The following is a 22,493-nucleotide window of genomic DNA, read 5'->3' as shown; positions in this document are numbered from 1 at the left end:
GAAGAGAGGACAAGAGGAATCGAGGAAAGACACTAGAGAATTTGCCATTTCATTGAACTCTCCAAGACTAGTGTTTCACTGATAGGTAGGAATGCCCCCACCCCCCAAAATTCCATTATACTTCAATATTAGCCACAATGAAAAGTTAACCAAGAAGTTCTTTATTATACTACAATATAACAGTTCTGGGCATATATTAAAAAAACAACAAAGCAGAAACATACCAATTTCACAATTAAATAAAACAGAGCAGAACAAATAGAGAACAAACACAGCAGGCCGTTGCTCTAGCGCAGATGGTTACACAGCATCTAGAGGTGATGATATCTTACATCAGTGTTCGTCACAGAAAGTAAAATCGATCACTGACGGAAGCCACACATCATCAGCAGTAGTGAAGTCGTATGTGCGAATTAGACACTATTCTCTTAGATAAAATACAGAGCCTTCATGGTCCCTCACAAAAGGTGCATTTAAGACTCACAGGGCACATTTATAAAGCATTTAAACCGTCCTACTTTTACAGGGCTTCTCCTATCCTCATTATCCCGATTCATTATAAAACACCACATATTCTTCAAGCACCCCACAGTCTAAATTGTAATGTCTTCAAAGGCTTGAAACCTAAATCAGCAAAAATATTACAGTAGGTGCTAATATTTTAGAAGTAACCATCCTCCAACTATAGAGGGAAGGTTGGGAAAGGCAGTGGCAAAGGGACACTTTGCGAAATTCAGCTAATTAATTCAGATACACCTCCCTATTATATACAGCCACATGATATATTCCATAGTAGCCCATCAAACTTTGGAAAAGGGGGTTCAGGACTGACACTAGATTGAATGTGGATACAACCGACCTAATCCAATCATTTTCTAATTTCACTTTGGTTATGTATGTAATTAAGGGTTTTGAGGGTTAGGGTTTGCAAGTTTACAGCCGACAATCACTTTTCCATTTGCAGGCTTGAGCTAATGTTTAGTGTATTGCTAAGTCAGCAGTGCTTCAACTGCACACCTCCTAGAGGCCTAAAACAGGGGAAGCCTAACTAAACCATGTGTTAATTGTGCTAGTTTAGTACAGTAAGAGACAGATACAGTAAGAGACAGAAAGTAGTTGGAGACGTAGTTGTGCTAGAAGATGAACATAAATCATTGTCATAAGTGAGTATGAGATGAACCAATCAGACTCCACAACACAGGTGACATGGTAAAAATTGTGCTGCTTTTCCCTCCCTTGTACCAGCGAATAGGCGAATCCCCATTGTGCACAGGTGTCAATCCAGTACTAATCAACCTAGTGTGACCACAACTGCAGCTTGCATTGGTTTGGCTCTTTCTTTGTTCACGATTCAATAACTTACATCTCAACCTACTTAAATAACTCGTACAACAAAACAAAAAGTCATGGTTCTCCTTTTTTCAAGTAACCTACAGATAAAAACTAAAACGCTCCCTTCTTCCCATGTCCCTCCACCGAAATCACACTTTCTGGAAACATCCAGCCCAGTTTTCCCAAGGCATTGTGTCGTGAATGAGGGAAGAGAGGGGGGTGAAATGCTGCCCGTCATATTTGGGCAGAGGTGCAGATGACCGTTGTCACGGTTACATGGACATGTGTTCAGGAAGCACGTAAGAGATGTCGTCCCACGGGTGGCGGTACAGGCCCTGTTTTAGCCTCTTCTGGTCCAGGTAGTGGCCTATGGATGGGGAAGGAGAGGGTTAGTTGATGACTGTCTTTCTCAATAACGTTTCTCCCCAATGCTGACAGATCAGATCCCTCCAATGCACTGTCCAGCTGGACAGACCTGTTCAAATGAATTCTTTGCATTCTGATGAGAATGAAGATCAACTATTTCTAAAGTAAGTGATTTGCAGTCTTTCACTTAAATTGTTGGCTTTTCCCAAGCAGATACACCAGTGTCTTTAGTGTCTCATTAAACTCGCCCACCAGCCAGCTCCCTCTCTGTTGAGACATCTGGTTTCCAAGCGCCATAGCTCAGTCATGTGACTCGATATTATGTTACCCAGTAAATCCACTCCCCCTAAGTCCCAAACAGTCCCACACTGGCAGGCCCTATGCACTAGCAATTCAAACTTGGCGACGATGTTAGTGTCTCATTGTTGAGAGAAATCCATCACAGTGACTCCCGATGATCAATGTTGACGTACAGTACTTCTCCAACCAAACGGTACTCACCGATGAAGCCCATACTCCTGCCCAGCACAAAGATCCCGTTCAGTGCACCGATCTCCACAAACTCATCCGCTTCATCTCTATGACAACGAAAATAAAACAGTTACGAGAATGAATACCTGCTCACTCATTACTGTGCTCTCCCCAATATGCTATAGAATTAGAACGAATGGATCAGCAGACAGCCACTGAACTTGTAAGTAGGCATACGAAAGGGGAGGAGTAACCTCCATTAGAGCCACACAATGTATAAGACATCAATTAGAGATTTGCAATTACGTTACTGGAACTAGGATTCTGTCTCTAGAGGGTGTCCTACCGTGTGAATCCGCCACATGTCCTAAGAAGGTCTACAAAGGCCACCCCGATTAATCCGTCCACGTTGAGTATCAGGTTTGGTTTCTGAGAGGGGATGGAATACACCAGACACCAGAGACTGAAATGACCCAATAGTTCTTGTATAAAAAAACCCAGACAAGCCCTATTTCCCACCTGGACCGTGAACACTGACAACAGGACTACACTTTGTGACAATATAGAATTGTTACAACTGGAAGGGTGGGGTACCTTTGAGGTGGTGATCTTCTCCACGTCCAGAGCATAGTCCAGTAGTTGAGTGGAAGGGAAATTCTGCTTAACATAGTCCTTCAGGATCTGCACCCTCATGTCTGGGTTGTTGATCTGAAAGCACAACAGATACCGTTGTGAATTAACATCATTCACCAGTGAGAATATCACTCAATCAACATATTGACATTCAATCAATGTGCATCATTCAATCCATGGCTCATATTAGTGGAGTTAAATTCATATGTATGTAAGATCCAATATCATACATATGACAGATCCTAAAGGTGACACTTCATACTGGCTGTCACTTACCGATTTGACCCTGTGCCCGATGCCCATGATGAGCTTGCCATCCTTTTTCATCTTGTTGACAAACTCCATGGGCAGCAGGCTGCTGTCGAAGGCCTTGCTGAACTGCTTGGCGGCAGCATCCAACGCTCCTCCGAAACGGTCCCCCTGAAAAGACAACAACGCCATTAAACATCTTAAAAGTTCTACAAGGACAGAGAGGTTGTTTTTCAAATGACATTAAAACGTAAGGATATTAAGTGATGTCTCTTAAAACCAATGCAGATTTGGAGGCATGGTAATCTGCAACAAAACACTTGAGAGAGAGAGAGAAAACTTACGATGGTGAGCAGGCCAGATGTCAGACTGGAGATGAGGTCCTTGCCAGCGCGGGCACAGACAATGGTGTTGTGGGCACCAGACACAGCAGGCCCGTGGTCCGCCGTCACCATCAGGCACATCTCAATGAACTGGCAGGCGTACTTAGGTAACCTGGGAAACACCATAGTGGACAACGGTTCAAAAACATTCCTTAGCGCTCTCTCCTTATCCTTTCTCCTATTGAAAACAGACTAAACTCATAGGGGGACATATTATTCATGAGCATGCATAACCAGGCCAGTTAACCCATCAACATTTCCAAGATTCATTTGACACGACAATGAAGTGTTCTTCTCCATAAAGTTGCTGATGAACTGAACAGCGACTGTCGGTAGAAGTGTTTCTATTTGCTCCCTTTTGACTGTGTCTGTTACAAAAGAACAGGGACAGCTTCGATCGGGGCCAAACTGTACCGTAGGCTAGTGGCCAAACTAACTCTCGTCTATAAAGAGGCTGACTCCACTGCCTATAGGCAAGGACCTCTTTTGAAAGGGGCCAGTCTACAGACTTCATTATACAAACCAGTATATAAAGGCCCCTATGATAGGGGTTTAACCTCCCACTCTCTGACCAGTATATAGGGGTTTAAACTCTGACCTGCGTTGGAACCAGAGCAGGCCCAGCACCCCTCCCAGGCCCATCTCCTCCTTGAAGACCTCTGTGATGGGCATGCCAGCGTAGATGAGCTCCTGGCCGCGCTCGTCACAGATGCTGGTCATGAAGGAGGCTGGCTTGCGGATCAGACCAAGCTCCTAAAGGAGACACACAGACAAGAGACAATGAGTGTATATACAATAACAAAGTACTTCTACTTCAGGGAAATTACATGACTGAAATAATCCTGCATTTCCGCCATTGGATTAAGGTAGCTCTCAAAAATGTGAGAGAAAAAAACATTGTGTGAATGTAGATTTAGGCATTAATATAGACAAAGAAAAATGATAAACAAATACTCTCACTACGATGTTCATTAGATTGCTAGACTTTAAGATGGTATTGGTTCCCCTTACCCTGGCCCAGGAGTAATCCATTGGCACTGTTGGGGGAGGCACCTCCTGGGCAGGAACGATGGTTCCATTGGCCACCAGTTCATCATACACGGTCCTGTTGTGTCCCAGAAATAAACAGAACACACGTTATCAACATGCACATTGAGTGACTACAAAGTGCATTGGTTCAATGAAGAGTTGTGGTCCTATTGTGGTTAAAAAAAAGTCTATCTGCAGTGGATCTCTCTCTGTAGGGACTCTCACTTGATGACATCACCCAGTTCGTCGAAGGTCTTGGGTACGAAGGCCCCAGCGTCCCTCAGGGCCTGGTTCTTGGCCACTGCAGTTTCTGAGGCCTGGCTGGCACAGGCTCCAGCATGGCCAAACTGAACCTGAGGGGGCATCAACATGGATCGTTTACAAATCTACAGTACTGTATATCCATCCAGGTTTCATTCCATGTGAAATATACACTCACCGAGCACTATACTAATACTGGGTAGGGCCTCCCTTTGCTCTCAAAACAGCCTAAATTCTTTGTGACATTGATTCCACAAGATGTTGGAAACATTCCTTCGAGATTCTGGTCCATGTATGGTAAATCTAAAGACAATATAAGGGTTGTAATCCCACACCTAGGGGAAAAGGTCACAAGGACACCAGATGGTCCTGGAACATCTCAGAAGGGGTGAGATCAGATAAGTGGGGGTTGACTAGAGGGTATGAACACAATGGAGTACAATAGATCAAAGCTGCAGAAACAGGATAGATGAGTAATAAACACAGTTGTAAACAGCCAGGACAGATGGCTTTTGTAAACAGCCTAGGTCAATTGATCTCTCCACAGACTGACAAACGCCACGTCAGGTGGGAGTAGCCCCTGGATGATGAAATGTAGTTCTTAAATATCATTGGTGTAAGTAGACAGGAATTTGAATGAAGGGCGTTGACCTGTGTGATGTTTATAAAAGGACAGGTAACGGAAGTGAAAGGGGTTCAACTTTGCAAACCTGACCCGGCTTCTTTCTCTGTGAATAAAGTCTCTGAATGAATCAACAGCTCTGGTTAACGGTATGTTATTTCAAAATACCATTACTTAAATTCTACTACACATGATGACATGATTGCATCACGCAATTTCTGCAGGTTTTTCAGGTGCACCTTCAAGCTGTAAATCTCCCGTTCTACCACATCCCAAAGGTGTTCTATTGGATTCAGATCCGGTGACTGGGAAGGCCACTGAAGAACACTGAACTCATTGTCATGTTCATGGAACCAGATTGAGGCGACTTTTGCTTTGTGACAAGGTGCATTATCATGCTGGAATTTGCCATTAGAAATTGGGTAAATTGTGGCCATGAAGGGATGCACATGGTCAGCAACAATATTCAAATAGGCTGTGGCATTCAAGCGATGATTGATTGGTAACGGGCCCAAAGTGTGCCAAGAAAACATTCCCCACACCATTACACCACCTCCACCATGAGAAGGTGTACAGGTGTTCCTAATAACGTGCTCGGTGAGTGTATATACCCATTGATTCTCGAAGAATGCCGAATGAGCTTAGTACAACTGTGTTACCTTATCAAAAAACTAAATACAAGGTTGCTTTACTTCATTGCTTCAATAGCTCATTCTCTCTAGGCATGGCTCCCAACAAAACGTTCCACTGACCTCTGAAGTGAACATGGTGGCGCAGGTCCCTATACACCAGCACACCACTGGCTTGGTTATCCGGCCCTCCTGAATACCTTGGCAAATCTTATACTCCTCCGTGCCTCCAATCTACAGAACAGAAGGTGGGAGAGAGGAGAATTACAGTGTGTCCAAAACCTGTATTTCAATCAAAGATGAATTCAGACAGCTCATTCTTACCTCTCCCAGTACCACTATCACCTTCACCCCTGGTGTGTCCTGGTAGCGTATAACGTGGTCCATGAATGTTGAGCCTGGGTACCTACACAGCAAGGAAAACAACATTATTCTGTTTTTATCAATAACTAACTTAACAGTCTTTGCAGCCAATAAAACTACATCTTCCTTACAAAAACAACAGTGCGACTTCAAGGGGCTAAACTTTAGACCGCAATGCTTCAATGCCATTAAATTGCCATTTTTTGGTAACAGCATATCTTCAATGTGAAAACATGATCATACAGGTTTCATATAAGGAAACGTGATGAACATTTGTTTATAAGAAACAACAGATCTGAACCCAATACAAGCATTCAAATGCCATTCAACAGGGCTGGCTCCTCCCCACTGAGCCAATGCATGTGGATTGGACTGGATACTCCACCCACTTGCCCTCTGACCCCTCCCCCTCCTCACTTGTCTCCTCCGATAGCCACTCCCTCGTAGACGCCGTCAGTGGTGCGGTTGATGATGTTGTTGAGCTCATTGGACATCCCTCCAGAGCGGGACACATAGGCCACACTGCCAGGACGGTACAGCTTAGAGGCCAGGATGTTGTCCAGCATGCCACCAGTGTTCCCGATCTTGAAACAGCCTGGCTTGATACCTCCCACCTAGGTCAGAGAAATGGACGAACCAAGAGATGGACAAATGGGTAAAGAGGATTAGCTTGTGTTCTGCTACTCTATATCATGACAAATGTCACAATATTGGTACATCCGCCATCTCGGATAAATACTTAAATAACTGACACACACACACACACACACACAATATTCTGATACAACGTACCGTGGCTGGGCCAATGATAGTGACTCCCTTCTCATCCGCCCTCTTGATGAGCTTCCTGGTCTGGGCTTCAGGGATGCCCTCAGCTATTATTGCGATAGTGTGGATCTGGAGGCACAACACATTTTCACAAAATGTATTTGGAGAATGCATAAGTAGGGTACCTAGTGATATGATCCCTGTTTTGTGGTCTTTATTTATTATTTTTAACTTTTATCCAAAGTAAACTGCAGTTACCACAAAAATACATTAAAGGCCTACTGTACGTGGCTCATGGTTGAATTTCAGGTGTAGCATGGTTGCCATGTTGCCAATAAGCCCTTACCTGTGGGTACTGCATGGTTTCGATGGTGCTGTCGAAGGCAGAGCGGAGAGAGGCAAAACTGATGAGCACGTCCACCTCCGGGTGTTTCTTCATGGCGTCCGCCATGTTCTTATACACAGGCAGCAGGATCTCCTTATGGCCCCAGTAGAACTTCTGCTTGTGGTCCCCACTGAGAACAATCAAATCATTATCACAGTTATCAGTGTTCTAATGGCCAAACCACCCACTTGATCATTCAAGTTTTATCAACTGGAATAAGCTCCCAGAGTATGTTGTCAGAGAATTTAAAAATGAGCTCTAATGATTTCTTAGGGTTCTACACATGGAGCGGTGGCTAACTGTGTTGTGTCACCATATTGTGTGGCCCTTTGTTGATAAAAAAGTAGATTTAGAGCCGTATCCGTTTAATTAATTTGTAATTCCACAAATCTGAACACCTACGTGAAGGGGTAGACCATAGCTGCCACCGAGGGCTCGTCCCGCGAGCACACGTAGTCAAAGTCCAGCATGCCTTGCACCGCCCGCGTCTGCATGCCCCACACGATGGACTTGGTGTGCCTGCTGAACAACGTAGTGGCCTTGGCTGGAGGGAGAGGGAAGAAGAGCAGAGGAGTGGAGAGAAGACAACACACACAGTAGGGTTATGTACAGTGCAGCAACGTGCTGGAGAAAGAGAGGGAGCGAGCCGCACACAAAGACCACAGAGAGACATGATGTGCTGTTAATTCAAATAAAGAATACTGGGGAAAGTGCTTCACAAATGTAATACTAATGCATCAAGTGCAATGGGGGAAGAGGAGGGTGGGCTATGGAGATTTTTTTTTCAAAGCAGACAAGGACACTGAGGTACAGGAGAGAGCCGACACAAAAGGGAGGGCACTGTTCATTTCATACAAGGGACCTAAGTCTGAATTAGTCCTCTCTTAATAAAAATAATGGAACTGTAATCTAAAGTAAACTGAGAAATGTTATGAAAGCTTGAGTGATGAGAACATAAAAAAGAGAGAATACAAAATAGAAAGAATTCCAAGAATCCTTGACTGTGTAGGAGTGGAAAACAAATGTTGTCGCTGTCCTTGACTTTGGCTAACAAACGCATCCATGTGAGATACTACTCCAAATATTTTCCAGCAGTGAAGATAGAGGGACTAGCTAGTTCATATAACATTTGTTAGTCAAAGTGTGACAGGTTTTTTGTGTCATACAGTGTAGTACTGTACTTCTTTCATTGAGTTGAAGGGGCTTCTTTCTCAAATATGTTTTTTTGTTTTCTGTGTCTAAAATTAACCTCCATCTGAAAATGTAGTTATTTATAATTAATATCTTCCAAAGCAACAAGATCCCATGTAATCCAACAAGGAAGCACACACATTGGGTTGACACAGGTGCAACAACACACACCAGCACCACCACCACAACATGGTTGCGTTCAAGACAAAAATGGTTGCATTTTTGACTACTGGATATGCCATCTTTCATGAAACATGAACAGTTCATGTAAGATCCTGCATCCACTATATATATGATTTTACTGGACATGTCAAAATGGTAGATTTAATGCTCTGATTACTGCAACATTTTGCTTGCATTTGTCAACTCTTCTGTGCCATTTTCTTCCCTTGAAGTGACTGACAAGATATATACATGGCTCTTCAGAAAAACAGGCCACATGCATAGTAAACACACACAGCACACATCACTCAACAAGGTTGTCTGCAAACATTACAAAACATCTTGAACGCAACCCTGCTGAATGCTGCAAAATAAAAAAAGAATCAAATGGTAGACTAAAGCATGGTGACTGAGTGGGCTCATGATGAATGTTAAATGTCATTCAGGTCCTTAAACCTGATTGCCTGTAAAACGGGGGTTAAGCAAAGGACAGATCTGTCAGATGCATTTGTTTTTCTCAACACTGTCTAACCAGGGCTGTCTTTGATTCCAGAAAGTACTTTCTCTCCTCCTATCTGCAGTCACGCTCTCCCTTTCATGGATCTGATAAAGATCTGACACACACACACACACACCAAAAGGTGGAAATGAAGCATACGATCAGATTACATACACCTATCCAGTTCTATCAGATAAATATGGCGATTGAATAAGAGATTATGTGAAGCCACTTTCTCAAACACAAATGCAGCCTGGACAGTCAGCCACCATGAAGATACCAATAAAGGAGGGAGAGGACAGAGGAAAGGCATTGCCCACACAACAACAAGCGAGGGGGGGGTGGATAGAGGGAGAGGAAGGGGGAGAGAGTCTAGAGGACAGGTCTATCACACCCTTCCCTACCTCCACTGCAGCCAGACGTGGCCTGCACTTCTGTGACCCACCAGGAGACAACACAAAAACAACAACGACAAAATAGAACAAAAGAGTTTGAATAAATCCAACCATGTAACCTCATAAATCCACTAAATGCATTGGGTTTGAGCATGGAGTTTTTTGCTTTTTGAAGAACAGGCACACTGAAGCACTCCTCAAATCAAGGTGGGAAGAGAGGCGATGAAAGAGCATGCAAAGCTTAGCCGCTATATCGCAGCATGCCTCGGATGTACACAAACTAACTAGCACTGATACTCAACGTAGAAATAGACAATTAAATCAACTTCAACAGCCACGAGAAATTACAAGGTGGGCCAAATATGGTCCACGGGCCACTAGTTTGAGTATCACTGACACCATCAATGTATGACTGTCTACCGCACCATTACTTCTAGTCTAACAGCATAACAGCTGGCCTTCCTTCCACACAAGACATGCAAAAGCAGGGTATAAACTTGAAAAGATGGAAAATAAATACATATAAACAAAACTTGAAGTTTGACGCAATTTAAATAATTCTAGTTCAAACCTGTAGACGATTTCGGCTAAGAGAGTGATCCATATGGCGTATTAGCTTAATTTTTAATCTGAAAACGATTTTAAAAAAATGACTTGTCCTCTCTGTAGCATCATTAAACGGTATGACTGTGCAAGTAGCTATAGCAGTCATATTTCTTCCTAAATATAAACCTTTTCAGGTTTTCTTAAATGTGAAAGAGCCATGTTTTCCCATTTACAGGCCACACAGCATATGCAGTCTAAATAGAACTCCGACCTTGCGAATCATTGCCTAGCCAGTAAGCCGAAGCAGAGATACAGGTGTCAAATTCACACACACATCGAACTGTTAGGGGAGTAGCGAGGAGCAAGAGAGGGACAAACCCAAAGGGCGTGCTGGTCAGGGACAGAATGGAGGGAGGGGGGGGTGTGAATGTGGCGCACCTGCACATACCTTTGCTGTTTCCTATGAATTCACTCTTCACAGGCCACAGTGGACAATGAGACGTGGCTAACAGATTTGAGCATGAAAAAGACGGGCCGATTACACAGCAAAATGAGGGAGAGAGGAGAGAGAAAATTAAATGCAGAACTGTGTTGGAGTTGACGGGTGAGGGGGGGGGGGGGGGGCAAAAAAAAAAAGGAAAGCAGAGACAGTGGAGGTGAAAAAGCAGGCAGATGGGTAGATACAGAACAGAGGGGGATGTGTGGCTGCGGTTCAATATCCACACTAACATACAACACAGGAAGCATGGACAAAACATTGCTTCATTCTAGTGGGACACTAGTGTGGATATTGGAGGTGTATGGAGCTTTAACTGCCCACTTGCAACGCTCAACGATGACATTTCTGCTCCCTAAGCTCTGAACAGCTAAAAGGATGTGCGAAAAACAAAAGCAGGCGAGTGCAGCACTGGTTACCTGCTGGGACGCCTGCCTGGGGCTTTTTGACTGGCATGGCGTCGGTGGCAGCTCTGGGCTCCGAGAAAGACGCCGTTCTGGTGGTAGCTGGAGTCTGGGAGAGAAAGGAGAGGGATCGTGAGAGAGGGGGATGTGGATGTGTGTACAGTTGTATTTGGGTTTTGGGCTGGGGTTAAGAGTACAGCTGCACCTGAGACTGTGTCATGAGTTATGAAGACAGCCGTTTTCTTGTATAAAGCTTCTGTTGTTTACATTATTTGCAACACAATTTCCATTAAAGTGTGCCTTTCGATTTACTTCTATACACAGTACCTACAATTATATTTCCGAGCATTCATTAATCCGCACAAAGTACAGTATGAATGATTGAGCAACAAGCTGTCAAGTGTCACTGCCAGCCAGTGGAAGCAAGGGCAGCCTCCTGAGAGTGACAGTGAGAGTTAGGCCGGGGGGGGGGGGGGGGGGGGGGCTCAATGTTCTAAAACAAGAGGGCTTATCGTAGGGCATCATATCCCATGCTGAGGTCACATGACCTACAGTTTAGTATAACTCAAGGGGAGTACTGAAAAAAAAAAAAAAAAAGAGAATTCCAAATAAAACCAAGCAAGAAGTAACCACTCACTGAATGCCCATTCAGCACTGTCAAAGAGGATGTAGATGTTTCAATAAGGCAGCTGAAGAAACATGCATGCAAAGGAGGAACCATTGGTTCCAGATTCCTTTGTCATACATGTGGTTCACATTCTCAAACTAGAACCCTCCTGTCATGCAACAGTCTAGACACATTTGTATAGTTAACATATGTACTCTCTTTCACTTGTTTGTTCTGTGAAATTAACTATTGAGTACTTGAGGTGGATTGTATCTCACCCACCTGACATTGAACACAAAAATGTATGATTAAGATGGACACACAACACACAACCTTGAAGAGACAGAGCGAGACACCACTGAACACACAAACACACGTACAACTGCATTGTTGCTGGAGTTGAGGAGGAAGTTGGCGGTGTGTGCGGCCATTTGAGGCTGATTGGGGATTGGCCGGTGGCCAAGCGCCATGCCCACGATGGCCGTCATGTGGGTCTCTGTACCGAAGACGTGTATCGGGATACCAGTGGTCTTCCCTACAGAAAATATAGAAGTAATTATTAGAAAATAATGTACAAAATAAATAAATAATTGGTCAGGTAACATGTTTACTTTAAAAGTTGAAAGGAAGAGATATGTGATAATATGTGTTCATATTATTTCACCTGGTTTAATAAAGACGTTCCCTTCTTCAAAAGTTGCAAAAACAAATATTCGAGGGGGAAAACTCACCCATTTCTCCCATCACCCTCAGTCCCTCCTGGTAGTTGGGGCCACCACGACGCACAAAGATGGTGACCTCATGCTCCTTCAGTGGGCCCTGGTAGTCTTTGATTGCTCTGACTATGCCCTATTGGACAGGTGGGAGGTCAGAACAGAGTTAGAGCTGTGTGGAACAAGTGAGGCGTCATTTATTTATTTAAACCACGGGCACAAAAGCCAGACAGAGAGTGCTGTTTTCTTACTGCTGCATTAAAAGCATAATATCTAATCATATCTAATAGCTAAAGCATGATTGTAGCTTTCAGAAATAGCCGTGTGTGGTTTGAACTGATTATACAAGCGTATGAGATATCAGATCATATCTAGAACTTCAGAACATTCTACATCCACAGGTTTTGTCTGCCCCATCCACTGACTCAGCACTAGGATGGAGAGTGCGTCCGTGTGTCTTACTTTGAATGTGGCCGCCACGTTTGTGAAGTTGGCGATGCTTCCTCCAATGATCAGCACTTTCCCTGGAAGAGGCAGAGAGAAAGCACAACATCATTACGACTGCTGCTAAGACTTCATGTAACAAGGAGCTAAATCTGTCTGGACACCCGCAGAAAGTGACGTGACGAACATCCATTTTGGATCAAAATGTTGTTAAAAGCACTGCAGGTACGGGAGCAAAGCTTTTCTGTCCAGCACCTTAAATGCAATGCGACGTGACGTTCTTATGACAACATTGATTTCATAACTGTAAGAGGTAAGCTGTCGCAGTGCCCACCTTCCAGGTGTTTCTCTCTGGTCATGAGGGAGAGGATAGTCTTGGCGTAATCGTAGGTCTGCTGTTCGCTGGGCGCGCCAGAATACTCCCCGTAGTTGGCCAGCTCATCCACTCCACCCAGGTCACAGATGGTGTCACTAGATGTGTGGGGAGGGGGGGGGGGGGGGGGGGGGGGGGGGGGGGGGGGGGCGAGGGGGACAGGAGAGAGAGAGTGTCAAGGTCATATTTTGAAAACAGCTGTGACAAAAGCTCTTTGATGCAAGCTCTCAGGGCTGAATCCTAATTTGAGGCACATGCGTGCAACTCAAACTGAACTGACATCAATGCACGGGATGCATTTTCTGCATGATCTATCACACGGTTCCAATGGCTTACAAAAAAAAGTTTGGGCCAGGATAACCATTGAGCATCTGAAAAATAATATTATACAGTTTTATTTTTTATAATTTATTCTAACCAGAGAGGTCATATTGAAATTGGGATCACTTGTCAGAATGCCAGCCATAGCATCCCCCCCCCCCCCCCCCACCCAGAAAACATAACATGGCAGAGTGTATAAATGTATTCTTTCTATTTTACCTGTAGACAACCGAGGCCCCTCCCCCTGCCACCATGGTCCAGATCCTACCACGGGGGTTCAGCAGGGTGAGCTTCAGGCTGGCACCACTCTTGGCATCCAGGTCTGCAATATAGGCCTCCTAGAGTGGGCAGACAAAGAGGTGTCAGTACGTAACAGCAGCAGCCAAACATTCAAGTAAGTAGGTCAACCGGAGAGTAAGACAGTAGAGTAACTAAGAATTAAATAACGAGTTATGGAAGTGAGAAAGAATACAGAGCCCTCTTGCTATGGATACATCTGAAATATATTCATGAGAATTCTGACTTGTTTAGCAGCCACACTCTTGGTATGAGCATTGAGAAACGAAGGCGTCATCATTGCGCAATTGCTGAAAGAACTTTGTTGCCATCCACTCAAATATCACCTCTGGGTAGGCTTCTCTGCCAAAGGGTGGGGGGAACTCCACATCGCCCCACTTGGCCTTGCAGATGTAGTCTGCTGTGGCGTCGATTTTGGCCGCCATGTCAAGGACGAACACACCCTCTTGAGTTACCACTGGAGAGGGGGGGAGAGAGAAGGAGAGAGAGAGAGCATTATACAGTCAGTCAATAACTAAAGTATATCTGGACCTTGTCCCACCAGGAAACAACAAGAATATTTAGTTATAAAATGTGCAGGACTAGAAAAAGCCTATGGTCAAAGGAGTCTTTGTTTTGGTCGATCCCTACGACTGGATTCAAAGTGGGGACTTTCTTGCATTAAGAGGCGTAAACTTTGCTTAGCTGTATAGGGTTGACTCCCCTGACATAACAGCCAAGTGGACTTACCCAGCGGGTTGATCTCCAGGTAGGTGAAGTAAAGGTCTTCATACAGGTTGAAGAGACCCACTATGAAACTGGCCAGGACCCTGCATGACAACAAACAGGCAAAGTGAGGGAAAAAAAACATTAAAACTGCATGCAACATATTAAGAAGCATCCACGAAGGAGCTGTGAAGAGTTTAAAAATACCTGATCAAGTATCTCAAAATGACAGGTGTATGAAGTGTAGGCTGAAAACATCACGAATACAGTGAGATAAACATGAAACGTAAGATCTGGTAGTAGCTACAATTGGTTACAACATTACACTCTACTAGATTAACCATCACTTGTTCTTGCTTTACAAAACATCTTGCAGTGGAACTCTCCTTCGGTTTTTGGCAGCCTACCAACAGTTTTAAACCACAAGCCTAATAGCATAGATTGCCAAATTATGTCGGAATCGGTCAGTGGTTCGCCACAGAAACTCCCCTCGGCGATGCGACAATGCTGTTGCACTGTATCTGGTCCATCCTCATGGGGTGTGCATGCAAAGGTTATAAATAAACTAGAGAGGTCTCACTGAGTTAGACTCATCCTTCTGTCAGAGACAAGAGTTGGGTATTGAGCACACAACATATATCGATTGCTTGGTAATAAGAAGAATCCGTATTGTTACAAAGAGCAGTACGATTCTAATGATACCAAACCCTAGTCAGGAGTGATAGAGGGAGGAAAAGAGGGAGGGACAGCGAACACAGCAGCGTGTTCTCCCTCACTACTTCCTCTCTCTACTTCCTCTGAGACACAGGATGTGGTAGTGGTGGGACCCCATTATGCTATTAACACCATGACACCATGCCTCCATTACCAATTGGGCCATGATATGTGGAGGGGGGATACCATAACACCATGCTCAAATGTTAACGACAGTTGTCGGTTGGTTCATTCTATCCTCTCAATCAACGTGTTAGCAGGCCAACTTATTGTGAGTATCGCTACTGGGTTGCTTACTCTTTCTTGTCTTCGGGGAGGTGTGTGAGGAGCTGCTCTTTGACGGTGTCTTCGCTCAGCTTCTCGTCCACGGCCACCAGCAGTCTCTGGGCCTTGGCGTCCACATCTCCCACGTCTACGCCTCCCTCGTGGTGGAAGAGCACATAGTCACCCTCCCGCGTGGCGTAGATACACACGTAGAACTCCTCCTCCTGAGGAACACCAATGGACAATTCACCATAGACAGGAGTTAGAGGGAACCACGTACACACACTCACATGTAGAATGTAACATGTAGCACTGGAAGTCTTTTGTAAAAAGTAGCATTGGACAACATTGTATTGTTTTAATACATGCAAACTATTGTGTGTCTAATGATCCCATAAATACATAAGGACACTAGACAGGCAAATCACACGCACAGTGGACACGGACCTGCACACACATTATGGATATATGGACAGATATGAATGTTACAGTAAACGCTCACGCACACACACACACACACACACGCACCATGGTCTGTTGAAGAGCATTCAAGACACACATTACCTGTGTATGTGCAACAAAGGGCTCAATGAGAAAATTCTTCAGGATGCCTTTTGCTTTTGCCACCTGGGGAGATAAGGAAATCCATGTTACAAACAGTCTATGTAGAGTATTTCATTATGAGGCAAATACGCTGCCAAGCTAGGTCTGAAGGAAATGTTATTCCATTTGATTGGTATAAACATGTATGCAAATTGTTACACATTTGGTCTTGGCATATGATGATAACAATGCTCTGCTTTGTTTAAAGGTGCTCCCAGCTCAGGGAATGCATAAACAATACCTGGCCAATACCAAGGCAGGAAGCACAATGCAGCCAGTCAGTCCTCTGACGTACACAATAGAAATGCTGAGGTGAGATGTGAGATGGAGGTGAGATGGATGAGGCAAATGCAAATAGTATAGCATAAACACACAGGTTAGGGTTAGGGCTAGATAGTGCACCATGTAAGCAAGCAAAAACAGACAACTTCATTTGGTTTAAACAGCAGCAATATACATTTGAGGTGTGTGTGTGTGTGTGTGTGTGTGTGTGTGTGGTAAGCCAGAAGACATGTCAGGAGTTTCCTGCCTGAGCGGAGTGTCGTTCCATTTAGAAGAGATCAATAAAACACACTCTCATTGGTGGGTAATTACGGTGCTGCAAAAAATAACTCAAAAGCTTTCACTAGAAAGAGGAAAAGCAGTGTAATAGGAAAAAAAACAGCATCGGACCAAAGCTGTTTTGACAGGGCTTGCACACCAAAATAGTCTCCTGACATTGGCATTAAATAACCTCTAACCCTGGTTCTAAAGATAACCCAAACTCCTCCACTCCGGGACAGTGAGGGACATATGGTAACCTCAGCCTTGTAAGTGTGCACACTGTCAACTTGTGAACAAGTACTAGTACACCATGTAGTAGATGAGGAAGGGATAGTTCATCCTGAAAGCTAATTTCTGTGATTTTCCACATACCTTCACCAATCCACCAAAACACACCCATATCCTGCTTATTGAGCAAATTGCAGTAACCTCTGGCTAAATAGTAGTAGCAAAATGAGATAATAACAACCCTTTTTTTTTTTTAAACTATCCCTTTAAGACTGTGGTCAACCTGATCAGCAGACAGGAAATATGAACAGAGGAAGGGGGGCCTCTCTTGACTAGCTGGACTGCATAGTTGTTCTGAAACAAGCAGTGTGTCATGGATTAACACCCCCCTGAAAAAGACATTCGTCCGCATGCCACACATTCACCGCATTAACTAGCACAGAGCCACACTGATGGGTTTGGGGGGAATCTGCCTACTGTATGAGTCGAGAGCACTGTTATCCTGAAGCATTGTGACCGCACCACCTCTGCCTTATCTTATCTGCCTATCTCTCAATCAGAGCAGCAAACAGGCCCCGTTTCATTCCACTAGACACCTACCAATTAAAATTGCACAGATGTGAGAGAAGTGGATGGCAGGCAGCAATAAGGAAGCTCCACTTGGCCCATTGGAGTGCTAGGTAGAGTCAGACCTATCCTTTAATCCCTGCAGACACTCGGGAGTATGGCGAGGGGAAAGGACTGGGTAATGAAACTAAACTAGGTGTAGCAGAGGTCATTTGGAATCACGCTCCCGTGATGGGTACAGTCTGAGACATGTCAACTGAGTAGTAAACTCAGACCTGGAGGATGTCCTCTTGGCCTAACGGTAGAAGCTTGGGTCTTTCCAAATGGGAGACCAGGGTTCGAACCCCGCCTGTCAGATGGGCAAAAGACTTTGGCTTTATAGAGTGTAGTTGTAACCAGAGAATACGGTGGTCGTCAATAAACTCACAGTAGTCTCCCTCATGAGGCGGGGCTTGAGCCACTCCTGCACGCCCTTCAGGTCCAGATCGACGCCCACCAGGCCAAGCTTCCCTCTGCGCTTGATCAGCTGGTCTGGCTTCACCACCAATCGCTGTAGAGGAAGGGATAACAACAGCACAGAGGCACATCTTTTAAAATACAGGTGAGTTCAATGACAATGTCTCTATGTAGTTCAGTACAGACCATCAGTGTGAGCTCAAACATGGCATGTGTAAATAGAGTAGATTATATTAGACCATTGCCAATCAAAAGTCTTTTCAGAGAATTTTAGATGACATGGGGCTCCACCCTAAAAATGCTAACAATTAGCTGTTGGTTACAGTGCTCACTACCCAGATAAACAGAACCACGTGTTGATTGAAGTTTGTCCACAGACCGATTTCAGGGTAAGGGACCAAATGTGTGATTTTGTAATTTGGGTGAACTATCCCTTTAACGTCTGAATTAAGTCATTGTGATCTCTATGCCTATTACAGAAGTCAAAACAAAGAAAGAAGACAAGACAGTGATGGGACAGAGTTCAAGGTTCAGAAGCGAAGATGCAAGAGAACGCCTCACCTCGGTGAGCAGCCAGGGGTGGTCCTGTGTGAGGCGGTCCCAGTCGGTCTCAGACGTGACATTGGCGTAGTGGAAGCGGTTCTGCACGGCCGCCGAGGTGCAGATGTACTTGTATAGGAACTCCTTCCCTGTCTGCTCCGAGATGGCTTTGGCCGACATGGCGTATCACTCTCTCGCTAGCTAGCAGAGGGCCTGGGAGAGAGGAGGGAAAGGAGAGGACACGAAGCCATTCAGGGAGAGCGAACCACAATATCACGTTTTCAAAACGCTCAAAAGGTTGAGTTGAGTCCATATCCCAGCCCACCTGGTATGTAAATCCTACTAATACTTGAGGGCTGACAGTTTTAGTTTTTGCCTTTGAATCAGTAGGCCTACCTTATTTAGACCTGAGAAACCAGGTGTGCACTCTGGCCAATTAAAGACATTAATATATCAATAAAGTAAAAAAATACAAGAGCTAAAGTGACTGCAGACCTTGAGGACAGGAGTCGTGCATTGTGCACACCACCAGTCACATGCTGGACAGAACCTAGACTAGGCTACACACGGGTAACGTTAAGGCCTCAATCCCACATTGATTAGTAGCTAATGATTGGCTCCATGAATCCATCTAATGCTTTTGGGGGACTGTGTGAAAACAACTGACAAAGTTTTGGGTTGAACAAATCTTTGGATGACCCAATTGCAAGACAATCACAACCCTCCTATGACAGGGGCTGGGTGGAATAACACCATCTCCTGTTTAAACTTAATTACTTCAAACCCTTTGGTCTGTTTGGAAACCTTGTTTGGTTTAAAAAAACATGCATGATACATTAAACCAGTTTAGCGCAAGACCGTGGGACAGTAGCCTGCAGCGCAGACACTGGTTCTCCAGAAATATGGAAACCTAAAATATGGCCCAAGTCAAACTCACTTATCGGTGTGTGGGAACAAGGCCATCCAAGGACACCTTGGGCTGCTATACCAGCAACTAGACGTTACAAATAAATGTTAAAAAAAAAACAGCACTGCAGCCAACACTAGAAAAGGGTTGATAATTGACCATAGGCTATGAAAACCCCTCTCTTCTACTACAACCTTCTGTAGGTTGGAAAGGATTTCACTCCAGGGTAGTTAAAAAACAATGTGTGTAGTGGTAATTTGGCTTAGTGTGACATGTGCCATGTTTCCATGTGTTTCGGTTAGGGACATACAGTATTATGTTTTTCTCAAGATGCTGTTCGTGGTAGGGATAACAGAATATCTCTGTAGATCACTGGAAAAATGTCAAATGACCAGTAACTCAGAATAGGATCAATAGTATGGTCCCTGGCAAATTATGTTTCACAAGTATAGGTTGTTTCACAAATAATAAGTTGTGAACGTTAACGTAAAAAAACAATGTACTCAAGCCTACACCCACAGATGACCATAGGGGAAAATGTCAGGCTCTGTTTCTCTGGCTCCAAGTCAGACTTTTACAGTGTGTGTGCGTGTCCATACAAACCTTTAGTCAACAAAACAGCCTTTGTGCAATGGTACTGTACACCAACAGAGAGCAAACTAGCTTCTCTGCTGGAGCCAACTAGCTTCACTGCTGGAACCCTAATAATAGGCAACACCAACAATTGCAATAAGGGACCCTGTATAAAAATAAGCATTAGGAATATCAAGAGTGTTCTTGCTTCAGCAAGCCCACTAATTAACGACACAATGTATGAGGTACGTCACCGCTGGCAACATAGTCCTAACTGTAAGGACCCTAATTTGAAATGTGTGCTGTCCTGAACTGAAAGGTTGAACTTATATTGCTTTTAACTTAATCATAAAATAACAAAAACAGAAAGCGAGCCAGTGCTTGATGTTTTGGCTCGTTGCCTTTTTCAAGAGTACGTTTATGAGTAAATCAAAAATAAATATAAGTTCATCCCATTTTGAAGTGTGTTCGGTTTAATTTCATGAAGTTATTGCTCTAAATTGGGGACCAGCACCCTTGTAAGTAACATTAAGAGAAGTCAAAGATTTTCTTCTGACAATGCGCAAATACCTCATTCTTTACTGCCCTGAACATTTTAATCAAATACTATAATCAAAATCACTCAACAACCAAGAGCCTGTTGCCTTAGTATGTCTACACAACACACAAGGGAGTGAAGGACACTGAATGGGAGTAGCCGATAGCCTACATCATAAAGTTCCATTATGTTGCTCTCATACAAAATGTATGGATAGCCTTGTCAATAGCTCCTTGACAACTCAGTCCCTACCCATACTACCCTGGAGGCAGCCTACAGGGGGAGAGTACTAGGCCATGTGGAATATTCACTGAGGATGAAAGAATTCTCAAGAGCACAGGCTTAGGCACAAGTTAGAAAATAAATGACAAGGTGACAACCTCAAGAGGAATGGCTATAGTGACTGTACCCACATTCCTGCTTCCTTGAGACATTGCAGCTTGTTGCCAGACCAGCTAAGCCTGTCCAACTTTGTCAATGTTATTTTCACACTCTTTCATTTATCTGAGATGTAGCCTCTATGCTTGCAGATCACACCCTTGGCAAGGAGAGCGGGATCCTTACACGATTGTCTCCAAAAAGGGGGAAATGCACTCACATAACTAATGTGATCCACAAGCTGCTACTTGTATTATGACTGTATGACTTGTATTAAGCAATTAAAGCAAACAGTGACAGCCTATGTAGTGATAGCTGTTAGAATTCATATCTTATCTGTTGCTTTAACAACCTTTTACAACTTTTTAGATAGTACTGTCTTGGAGATGGTCACTTAGCGACAACCTTCAACATCACTGCCAAGTCTGACATGAATCAAAATGAGAAACTACAGAGACAGCAATTTCAACTAGCTACCTAGACTGATTGCCATCATATATATTATCATCAGCCACTTGTCATCCTTTCTATGAAAGTTTCCAGAAATGAAATGCCATGTCCGTTTCTGTCAGTCTCATCATAATCCACGGGGGTCATTGTTTGAAGTCATTTGAGCGTGAAATTTGAAGCCAATTTACCTACTGTGAAGGATAGTACTGCCAACATCAATGGCAAACAGCAACAACTTGCAGTGAATCAGAATAGGACATTAGCTAAATAGCTTGCATGCTAACAAGGACAGGTTAGTAGTAACCATCTACCTTACCTAGGCTCTATAAAGATGTTCTTGGGGCAAAGCACTTCTATCTGAGTTCAGAACATTGTTCATGTACCACATCCTCTGACGCTCCAGCTATGCCGTGATGACACGTTGTTGAAGGGGACTTGGAGTAACTCGCTAGTGGGTTGAATGAATAGGTAGCTATTGTCTGGTTAGTTAGTTGTTAGGTAGTGTTGCCCTGGCTGGAAGACAATTCAGTTTTGAGGCTCATATTCCGCTACCCAGGTCTGAACATGAAACGCAAACCAACTAGCTTGCGTACTAACTACAGCTAAACTTACAGTTCGCTTGATTGCCTAACTAGTTAACTAGCTACCTCGGTAATCAGGATGCTTCGTTTTAGATAGACAGGACTAGTCACTTCACACACACACATACATATATATATATATACACACACATATATATATATACACACACACACAGCATCATCATGCGCAAAGTAGCCGCACGTAGTCGCTAGCTAGCTAGCGACTACAATGTTGGCTTGAACGTTCAAATTCACAATCTCGAATCATGTCAAATCAACGATGTCCACATTACCTTGTTTAATGCTGATTTCACGCCCTCCGAGTAGAGAAATTGCGTCCTTGTTGCTTATCTACCTAGTTTCGGTGACTCCGAGCAATCTGCGCCAAGTAGAGCCGTCCACTCCTGCCACCTCACTTCTCTAGTCGCCCCATAATCTGGCGATACGATTACACGACTCTCTCAGCGGCCCCATTGGCTCAAACACGGCCACGTGGTCACATTCGTC

At 44.1% G+C, this 22,493-nt stretch overlaps 1 protein-coding gene across 3 annotated transcripts; it reads right to left on the bottom strand.

The window, feature by feature from the left end:
• Positions 1 to 138: 138 nt before the first annotated feature.
• LOC310816990 (ATP-citrate synthase) lies at positions 139 to 22,403 on the bottom strand. 3 transcript variants are annotated; one of them, XM_083687374.1, is made up of 30 exons: positions 22,280 to 22,403; positions 18,581 to 18,772; positions 17,991 to 18,113; positions 16,187 to 16,249; positions 15,656 to 15,846; positions 14,669 to 14,748; positions 14,266 to 14,396; positions 13,862 to 13,980; positions 13,283 to 13,419; positions 12,967 to 13,028; positions 12,523 to 12,640; positions 12,172 to 12,326; positions 11,200 to 11,293; positions 10,733 to 10,789; positions 9,748 to 9,777; positions 7,894 to 8,035; positions 7,453 to 7,621; positions 7,131 to 7,235; positions 6,756 to 6,952; positions 6,300 to 6,381; positions 6,099 to 6,209; positions 4,689 to 4,816; positions 4,446 to 4,539; positions 4,033 to 4,187; positions 3,396 to 3,546; positions 3,079 to 3,222; positions 2,764 to 2,877; positions 2,516 to 2,598; positions 2,200 to 2,276; positions 139 to 1,699 (listed from the first exon to the last, which is right to left on the bottom strand). In XM_083687374.1, the coding sequence occupies exons 2-30, from the start codon at positions 18,737 to 18,739 to the stop codon at positions 1,605 to 1,607; spliced, it is 3,366 nt and encodes a 1,121-aa protein (XP_083543500.1). In that variant the 5' UTR covers positions 18,740 to 18,772; positions 22,280 to 22,403; the 3' UTR covers positions 139 to 1,604. The 3 variants fall into 3 exon arrangements, with proteins under 3 accessions (XP_083543500.1, XP_083543501.1, XP_083543502.1); XM_083687375.1 differs by lacking the exon at positions 10,733 to 10,789; XM_083687376.1 differs by lacking the exons at positions 9,748 to 9,777; positions 10,733 to 10,789.
• Positions 22,404 to 22,493: the final 90 nt, after the last annotated feature.

This window comes from Argentina silus (assembly GCF_951799395.1).
Source record: "Argentina silus genome assembly, chromosome: 16".
NCBI classification, from domain to species: Eukaryota; Metazoa; Chordata; class Actinopteri; order Argentiniformes; family Argentinidae; genus Argentina; species Argentina silus.
This window is presented reverse-complemented; position numbering and strand designations above follow the sequence as displayed.